Genomic DNA, 10,484 nt, shown 5'->3' with positions numbered 1-10,484 from the left:
TTTTACACCAATAAATTACTTGACCCAGTTTTATCTATGGTCGAATCATACATTCTAATGTATCTTATATTGACTAGTACGGTTATACCTACCTATGGAATTTAATATAAAGCTTGTATTAACCTATTATTAAGGATTAAAACAGACTACAGATACATATTAATACGTACCACCCATGAAATATATTTTAAATTGTCATATAATAATAACAAAATTATAATTCATTATAAAAAAAATAGTTAATTAAACGGTTACTTAAGTATTCTACATTTTTTAATGTCTTAATTTTGATAGCTGATCTTTAATTCATTTATAGGATTTCAAATAAAAATTACAAATTTATTTAATAATTTATTTTACATTATAATGTTTTTATAATGAGCTAATATTTTAGTTTCCATCGGTGAATTGAATTAGCTAACAAATTCAGGTAATCAGTAGTTTTACCTGTTAATTGAATCCTATAAATTCGCTATTAAATTGGCTCTAATAAAAATTATTTAAAATATTCATTGATTACCTAAATACTGGTACATTATTTGGGAATGCTAAATAATATACATATTATACGAACATATTATACAGTCATAATTGAAAGATAAGAATATTCTTAAAAAAATAATTTTTATAGGTACTTGTTTCCAATCAGTACACTTAAAATAAAACTCAAAATTCATTAAAATATAATACAAAACCAGATATAATAGTATTTGTGTATCAAATAATAGTTCACAGTAACAGTGCATTTAACATTAAGAATTACGTATCGTTAAATTGTAATACGTATCATAGAACGTGTTAGATGTAATTAGTGGAGATAAAAAATTGTAATAATATCAAAATATGATGTTTATTTTCACTAGTAACAAAATGTTAACTTATGAAAGTAAACTTTTATCTTCACCATATTGTTTAAATAATAATTTTTAAAATCCCTAATTAAAAATTTAAATCCCTGTAATTAGGAGTCCAAACAACTATAAAAATTTTAGGAGCCAATTAAATAGTTTAAAAAATTTAATTTTTTTCACTTTTGTACTATTGGGCTTAGTCATACTTATAATTAAAGAGCGGATTTAATTGATACCCAATAAATCAAATCTGATCAAATATGTATACGAATCAGATTAATTACAGTCTTCCTATTTAATTTAATAGTGCAATTTTTTGCAATTTTCAAAAATTTTGCAATTTTTGTATACTTCACGTGATAAAATATACAAATTTCTATTTCTAAAGTGATTTTACAAAAAAAATATAACTACAACATAAATTTTTACATGTAGTTAAATGTATTTTAAGATTTTTAAAATTATATTTATCTGAGTTATCCACAAAACTCACGAGTTTAGAAGAATCAAATAATCAATTACTTAATAGTTTAAACATATTTAGTATAAATACTAAATAAATAAATAAATACTAACTAAATAAAAATATTTCTATAAATATTCCCGGTCCCAATGGAAAAATAGTTAAAGATAAATTAAAATATGTTTTAGAAAAAATGAAGGATATAAAACTATTATAACTTACTCTGAGATTATGACAGGAAATCAATATATTTGATATGATTTTACTATGTAATTTTAATGTATTTCATTGCAATTTTGGCATATTTTTAGTGCAATTTTAAGATATTTTTAATGCAATTATATCCAGTATTTACTTATAATAATGTATTATACATTAAATAAAGGTATTACATATACCTGTATACATTTGAAATCGATAACAAATCAACGCATTCAAAAAACGATTTTGAATGAAGGCCAGAATAATATTCATACTGAATATTTTATTAAAGTCATGTAATATATTGTAATATATAATATTTTATTATATATGTATGTAATAATTATAGTTACATTATTCTAATATTTCCTTTGGTATGAGTAAAGAAATATTTATTTAAATATAAAGTATTACTTTATATTTATATATATTTTTTTTTTTTATTAATTTTGTTTTATTTATCTTTGTACGCCAATACCATGACAAATGCTAAAAAAAAAATACCTACCTATATGAAATGTAATTTCATGTCATTATTATTTTATTCGAAACTTTTGATTTTAAATTATTTACTAATAATATATACTGATATATGACAAGTATTGAACACTAACACGTTTTCAGAATTTTAGTATTAAATTATAGAATATATAATTATGAATATTTCTGTTTAGTATTACAACATATACATATAAATAGTTTGATATTAAAGTTAATTGTTTTAAGTTAATTTAAAATTTCTGTAGAATAATATGAATGATTTGATATTTTTTCTGATGTCATTAATTTAATGATTTCTAATAAATATGTATTATTGCCAATAATAAGTGGTTAGATTAAACTACAATAGAGATAACTCGAAAAAAAAAACATAATAAAAATAATAATCTATCAAAAAAAAAAAAAAAAATGATATTATTTTGTTTTATCAAAACCAAAAATAATAAGAACTAAAAACATGAACGTATTTGTTCGTTATTAAATTATTTAATCGAAATTAAATATTATCATATAAAAATATGTTCTTATAATATTTGAATTATAGATAATTTAAAAGAGCATAGTATATATACTTTGAAACATTAAGAATTTTCAACTACGAAAATGTTTTTGTTTTACTTTTGAATGAAAACAGTATAAGGATATACCAAATATTTTTCATATTTTGTCATATAGTCCATGAGTGAAACTCTGAAGACTGAAGGTCATTTTTTCTATTAATATAATTATTTAAAATATAGTTTTCATTTTTATTCAAAAGATTTTAATCACAAATTTGTACGCCTCGGTGAGGTTATTTGTTGATATCTTAACTATTATAAATACTAAAGAGACTATACAGATTTTATATGGTAATAATCGATTAATTAAATAGTTCTTTGAACCGTACAAATTCCCGCGTCAAAAGTTTTGGAAAATCTCTAGTGATAACAGATTCATAATTTATTGATTCACTTTTTGTAACAATGCACTGGCAATATGTTATTTGATTTGATAATAAACTTCGGCAACTTAATTCCGTATACTTTAGGTGTCTATTCGAATTAATATTTAAGGTAAGTAATTAGTTCCGTAGTGTTAGTATTGTTTCTTTTAATACAATTTTCAATTTATTTGCATTGCTACACAATGTGGGACACACTTGTAACAAAGGTTGTATGGACGTATTTGCGTATAATAATAATACATGTATACGAACAGGTCCATAATAATGACTGAAATACTCTATCGTTATTGGCACACACAACGAATTCGATAATAATTTATCTATATTTGAATCTTGATTTCCTTAGTCATTATTATTATAAGCGGGACAATGTACCTCTCTCGTCCTTCTACTGGGCCGACTATGTTCGTGTACATTGTTAACCATGCACTGTCTGTGGTCGTTAGTGTTTTCGTTTCTGTTCGTGCTCCTGGTGGCTGTTATTATTATACACAGCAAAAGTGTGGTGCCGCATACCCAACATTATGGAATGCAATACAACTATTCGCGTTATTTTAGTTATTACAAGAATCCTGCCATGTCTGAAAAAGTTGAACAGCGTATCGATGATATCGAAAAATCCCTCGGAGATTCCCGGATCTACCGTGGTTTGATTTTGAAGAATGGACTTACCGCATTGTTGATCAGCGATCCTGACACTGATAAATCAGCTGCATCACTATCGGTTGCAGTGGGTGAGTTATGTTAATTTTATGTTATATTTAATATATTATTAATGCTATTTTATTTATGATGTTTTTCTAAGCTTTTAGTATTTAATTCCATCCTTTAATTTTTACTTTTTTACAGTTCACTTATTTAAATATTTTTTTATATTTATTCACAAAAATAAAATATATAAAATAATCATTTTTATAATATTTAAGAATGCATGATCATTTAAAAATTTACTGATTATGCTTTGACTTTCTATTTTTTTTTTTGTTTTAAAACTTATTTTAAGAGTATTATTTTCTCTTACAATAGGTAGCTTAAGTGAACCAAAAGATCTCCCTGGCTTGGCCCATTTTTGTGAACACATGCTGTTTTTGGGCACAAAAAAATATCCAATAGAAAATGAATTTACTCAGTTTTTAACACAAAATGGTGGATCTTACAATGCATATACTGCAAATGATCATACAAATTATTATTTTTCTACCAAAACAGAATCACTTCAGCCAACATTGGACAGGTAAAATAACATTTTTTCTCATATTATTATAAATATTCATATTCAATTTCTATTATAGATTTGCTCAATTTTTCCTTGAACCATTATTTACTACCAATGCTACTGAAAGAGAAATTTGTGCTGTTAATTCTGAGCATCAAAAAAATGTTGCTGATGACTTTTGGCGTCTAGCACAATTAGAAAAAAATGCAGCCGATCCAAATCATCCTTACAATCAGTTTGGAACAGGTATTTTATAAATAAAACTAGTTTTTATAATATTCTCAAATAAAATACATTTTTAGTTACGGCTAGGATTTATCCATAATAGGAAATAAATGTATACATGATATAATATATGAGTATTAAATATTAAATAATAAAAAAATTATTATATTTTATTTATAAATAAATTAAAAATGTTCAAACAATAGGAGATGAAAATTCTCAAGGTTTTTGCTGGCTGCAATTCTATTAAACATGTTATTAATATTTTAATTAATAACTTAGTCAAAAACTAAATATATAGGTGCATTTCAAAATATAATTATTTATAAAGCTATATAATAGTTGGTATTATATTTAAACTAATTTATGAGTCAGTATGATAAAATTTAACTAAGTATTCTTTGTATAATATATATGATTTATTCCTATTTAAAACTTTCAATTATATTCATGATGTATGAAACTCATTTAATACAGTTAATTACTATTAAAAGTTTAAGCAAAGTTTATAGAATATTGTCTATGGATAGTTTTGCTTTTAAACATTTTTTATTTTTATTTTCTTTGGGTAACCGTATGATATTTCATTGATTAATGGTAAATATATAAATATATTTATATGCTAAAAGTACCACAAAGCTGAATTCATTAAAATATCTAAAATATTTAAGGTGTTTTTTTATACAGTCATAAAGACTAAAAATATTCTAATTTTAATACAATTTTTATGTTTCTGTTAAAATTATTTTTATAAGATGGAAACTATTTTGAAAATATTAAGTAATATCATCATTATAATATTTTGAAATTATTAAAAAATATTAAAACACTAAGATTAGTGCAATGTTTTTTTTCAACTATTTTCTCCCCTTAAAAAAATGGTTTTTAAATACTGAATGAACTCCATACATTTTTATAGACTTAATAATAAATTATTTCTTACCGAAGATTTCATAGTTTGGTGTCATGATAAATTGATCAACATTTAATATATTTATAAATTTTTTAGGTACAAAGGAGACGTTGTGGGATATTCCAAACTCAAAAAATATTAGTGTTCGTGATAAATTATTAGAGTTCCATTCTAAGTTGTATTCTTCACATCTAATGTACTTATCAGTACTTGGAAAAGGTATTTATAGAAAATATTTTATTGTTAAATAATTTTAATTTATTTTTATGATTGTTTATGTAGAAGACCTAAATACTTTGGAAGAATTGATTGTATCTTTGTTTGGAGATATTGAAAAAAAAAATGTAGATATGCCATATTGGTTTGACCCAATTTATAAAGAAGAACAATTGGCAACTAAAACTGTTGTATTTCCAGTAAAGGATATCAGAGTACTTTCTATTACCTTTCCTATTCCTGAACAGAGCAAATATTATAAAAGCATGGTAAATATATAAGTTATTTTTATATATGGTTTTAAATATAACATATAATTTTAGCCTAACAGGTATTTAAGTGCATTATTGGGACATGAAGGTCCTACAAGTATTTTGGCTGCATTAAAAAAAAGAGGGTGGTCTAGTAAACTTTCATCTGGTAGTAAAGTTGAAGCTAGGGGCATTGAGCTTTTTGATATTGATGTAGATTTGACTGAAAAAGGAGTTGATCATGTTGATGATATTATCAAATTAATTTTTCAAGTAACATATTATTTATTTGATATATAAATACTTAATTAATAATAATTACATTTATATATATTTTTTCACCTAGTATATTAATATGTTGAAACGTGAAGGACCTCAAGAATGGTTCCATGATGAAAATAAAAATATTAGTGCAATGCAATTCCAATTTAAAGATAAAGGATCACCATTGGATTATGTTTATCGGTTGTCTCCTCATATGATTGTAAGCTACTCTTAAAATCAATGAAAAATATTTGTTGTTAAACCTTATTTACTTTTTTTTTTTTTTTTTATTATTTTTAGACTTTTAAATTGGAAGATGTTTTAACAGCGGAATATTTAATAAAAGATTGGAGACCAGATTTAATTCAAGAACTTTTATCTTATTTTAGACCAGATAATCTAAGGTCTCTTGGATTAGAATTTTAATCACAGATAATAGATAATATAATATAATTTGCACTCTTTACTAATTTAAATTTTTTATTTATTAATATTACAGATATACAGTGGTTTCAAAAACATTTGAAAACCAAACTGATACTATAGACAAATATTATGGAACGCCATATAAAATTAGTAAAATATCACTGGAGACTTTAGATGTAAATTGGTTTTTAAATTAATTTTAAATATGCTTATTTACTTTATTTTTATATTTAGGAGTGGAAAAAAGATGATTTATGTGAAGATTTAAAAATGCCATCAAAAAATGAATTTATTGCTACTGATTTTACTCTTGTACCTATTGATAAAAATGTAATAAAATTAATTATGATTAAAAATTTGTATTTTATTAATTTTTTTTTTTTTTCAGGAACCAAGTCATCCACATATTATTCATGAATCCTTATTATTAAGAACATGGTTTAAGACAGATACAGAGTTCAGATTTCCCAAAGCATTTGTTTCAGTTGACTTTTTCAGGTAATGAAAATAAATATTAAATATGAGTAACTTATACGTTTTAATAAATTAGTTAATAGATACTTTTCAAAATATTTAGTGTAATAATGAGATTTTCAATTGAACTATTAGATTTATAAGAAAATGTTTGAAAATAATAGTACGCATAAAAAATGATTCTTCAAATAGCTTTATATACCTTCACATATTTATTTATTCATAAATTATAGTTTTTTTATAAGGGAATATACTGTGATAATAATTCAAAATCTAATTCAATTTCCCATATATTACTTTAAGCATACATTAATCATATTAGGCCAAACTACAAAGCCTTATAATTTACAATATTAACTTTTAGTAGATTACTAAGACTATTTTTAAACTAGGCATCATAAACTGCTTTAACTATTTTTATGCATTCATCCCAAGAAACATCAATTCGCACATTCATAATAATAGTAATACATTTATATTTGATTTTAAATACAATATATAACTCCATAATATCTTATTTTATTTATTATTTATATTTAATAATAAAAAGAAAATTATTTTCAAATCCCAATTCAATTAAAATTGAAGAAAATCACATTTCAGTATTTTTATCTTAACTCATTTTTCGTATTTATTTTTTTTTCTATTTTAAAATAAATTTTTCTGTATAGCTATATTGTAATGACCGATCCATTCCACTGCAATATTATGAGTCTCTTTGTGAGATTATTCAATGAGGATTTTACTGAGTACACATGGGATGCTACTAGAGCTAGTCTAAATTTAATTATTAAGCCTAGTAGTTATGGTTTTAAGGTAATATTAATCTAAAACCAATAATAATAATAATTTGAATTATAAATCATTTATTTTAGATTCACTTAAGTGGATTTAATCACAAATTGCATATTTTGCTAAAGAAAACTATGGATAAGCTTTTATCTTTCAAAATTGATCCTCTGCGTTTTGAAATTCTCAAGGAGGAAGTAAGATAAATCAAATAAAATACTTGTTTTATGTATTAAATTTTGTATCTTAATTTTTAGAAAATTAGAGATTTGAAAAATGTTGCCATGGAGCAACCATATCATAGTGCGATGAGATACAATTCTGTAATTTTATCAGAAAATGAATGGACCCCTAATGAATTATTAGCAGCTATTGATGGTAAAATAATTTAACAACTTTTTGATTTTTAATTATTAAATTTATAATTATATAAATTTTTAGATGTTAAAGTTGAAAACATTGAAGAATTTATTAAAAAATTCCTCTCACATATGTTCATGGAATCATTAGTTTATGGTAACATTGACAAAACAGTAAGTACATAATTTACTTGAGTTTTAAGCTATTTAATAAAAAATCTTTTTTAGGAAAGAATATTTATGTAACAAGACTATAAGAAGTATAAAATGATTTATTTTTATTTTTAAATGATATATATCTAATTCTTAAAATTCAAAAATTAAAACCAATCAAAATATTAAAAATTGTTTGTAATAATTATCTTCGGTTGAAATTCACAACATATAGGACAGTTTTTGAACTGATGTCTATAGTAAATACTAATTTAATTATTAATAGAATAATTTTATGCGTGGTAACGCCTTTGGCGTCCAGAGCATTCGCTAGCTAGTTGATACCGCATACTATCTGTTTTGTATTTTTATTTAATTAGAAGTAAAATAAATGATAAAAATTCAAAATGAATAAATATATAAAAATATAATATATAATATATAATAAATATATAAAAATATTTTAAATTAAGTAAGAACTGTAGTTTTGTACAATAAGTTAGTTAAATACTACATATCTAATATTTGATGAAATTTCAAAACTCAATATGCTTTTACATTCAAAGTGACAGTGATAATTAATGTATAATATATATATATATATTACACAAACTAAAGAAAAAAATTTTTCTTATGAAGTTATTAGTTATTCATTTACAAAATTATTTATTTATTTTGTTTTAGCAAGCATTGGAACTAATAAATATTTTAGAAAAACCATTCCTGGGTCGTAATGGATTCCGTAAATTATTGCCACGTCAAATGATGAGGTCAAGGGAAGTACAACTTGAGGACAGTGAGTTAAATTTTAGATAAATATTTTAAAGTAAACAAAACTTTAAATTATTTATTATCAACTTTAAGTATTAATTCTTTTTATAGAAATGTATTCTATGTTAAATTTATATATATATAGCTGATTATATTAAACTTACTATTTAAATCCAATATTGATATTTCTAAATCTTTCCTAAATTATATTTATTATTATTATTATTATTATTATTATTGGTATGTTAATTGAAATATATTTTTAGCATGATTATTTTTTTAATATTTTTAATAATATATCCAAAGAAATGATACTCTACAATTTATTTATTGTAACATTTTAAAATGAAATTTAAGGTGAGAACACTTTATATGAAACAACTAGTGAACATCATAGCAGTTCATGCGTTTATATTCATCTACAATGTGGTATTCAATCTATATTGAATAATATGATAGTCAGCCTTTTTAACGAAATTATCAAAGAGTCTTGTTTTAATATATTACGTACCCAGGTATTAATAATTAAATTAAATATAAACCATATAGAATTAAAAAATTACTCATTTCCATTCTAGGAACAACTTGGATATATAGTTTTTAGTTCGTCAAGCAGAAGCCATGGAGTTCTAAACTTACGTATTATTGTTCAATCTGACCGTACTCCAATGTATGTTGATTCAAGAATAGAAAACTACATCAACACTATTCAAGTAAGTTCATTAATCAATCTATTTTCATATACTCATAACGTCATATATTTTCATAACGTCTTTTAAACCATTAACTTCTTCTAGGAATTATTGAAAAATATGACTGAAGAGGAATTCAGTACTTATAAAGATGCTTTAACTGTTAAATTGTTAGAAAAGCCTAAAGGTTTATTCAAACAAGCAGCCGTCTATCAACTAGAAATTGATACACAAGATTACAATTTTAATCGCGCAAAAATTGAAGTAGAAGCCTTAAAATCTATTCAAAAAGATGATATTATTAAATTTTATCAAGTAAATATATCACTTTTTTATTTTGGCCACTTTGTTATCCAGTAATAATTTGTTCAGGACCAAATCAGTCAGTCTGGGCCAAAAAGACACAAATTGGCTGTACATGTCAAATCTACATTAAAGAATACTACTCAGGAAGATACACTAGAAGATAATTCATTAGCAAATAATAATGTGTGTATTACTTTTATTATTATTGAAATGGTGTTAACTGATGTATTAGAAAATAGTAAAAAGCTAACATAATTTTCATTTTTCAGACCATAATAATTACAGACATCACAGATTTTAAGAAGAAACATCGGTTGTATCCATTGCCAAGTCCATTTATTCCAGTTGGACCTTCTTCTACAAAATCTAAATTATAATATGGATTCCATTGAATTTTGTTTTAAAAAACATATGTTACTTATATTTTTATATATTGAAATTATAATAACTCTCAAAAATCATTACAT

General features: G+C 23.1%; 1 protein-coding gene across 3 annotated transcripts; it reads left to right on the top strand.

Moving 5' to 3' along the window:
* The first annotated feature begins 2,909 nt into the window (after positions 1-2,909).
* LOC112689179 (insulin-degrading enzyme-like) lies at positions 2,910-10,446 on the top strand. 3 transcript variants are annotated; one of them, XM_025562754.1, is made up of 22 exons: positions 2,910-3,071; positions 3,521-3,696; positions 3,989-4,196; positions 4,255-4,424; positions 5,413-5,535; positions 5,599-5,801; positions 5,856-6,056; positions 6,130-6,267; positions 6,348-6,451; positions 6,547-6,649; positions 6,708-6,803; positions 6,862-6,971; positions 7,619-7,763; positions 7,823-7,933; positions 7,994-8,114; positions 8,178-8,269; positions 8,933-9,044; positions 9,377-9,534; positions 9,598-9,732; positions 9,817-10,026; positions 10,084-10,200; positions 10,287-10,446. In XM_025562754.1, exons 2-22 carry the CDS (start codon positions 3,540-3,542, stop codon positions 10,392-10,394), a joined length of 2,922 nt encoding a protein of 973 aa, XP_025418539.1. In that variant the 5' UTR covers positions 2,910-3,071; positions 3,521-3,539; the 3' UTR covers positions 10,395-10,446. The 3 variants fall into 3 exon arrangements, with proteins under 3 accessions (XP_025418539.1, XP_025418538.1, XP_025418537.1); XM_025562753.1 differs by lacking the exon at positions 2,910-3,071 and adding an exon at positions 3,163-3,462; XM_025562752.1 differs by lacking the exon at positions 2,910-3,071 and having other exon boundaries at positions 3,165-3,696.
* The last annotated feature ends 38 nt before the right edge of the window (positions 10,447-10,484 follow it).

This window comes from Sipha flava, unplaced genomic scaffold (assembly GCF_003268045.1).
Source record: "Sipha flava isolate LNK unplaced genomic scaffold, YSA_version1 42_pilon_pilon, whole genome shotgun sequence".
Taxonomy (NCBI): domain Eukaryota; kingdom Metazoa; phylum Arthropoda; class Insecta; order Hemiptera; family Aphididae; genus Sipha; species Sipha flava.
This window is presented reverse-complemented; position numbering and strand designations above follow the sequence as displayed.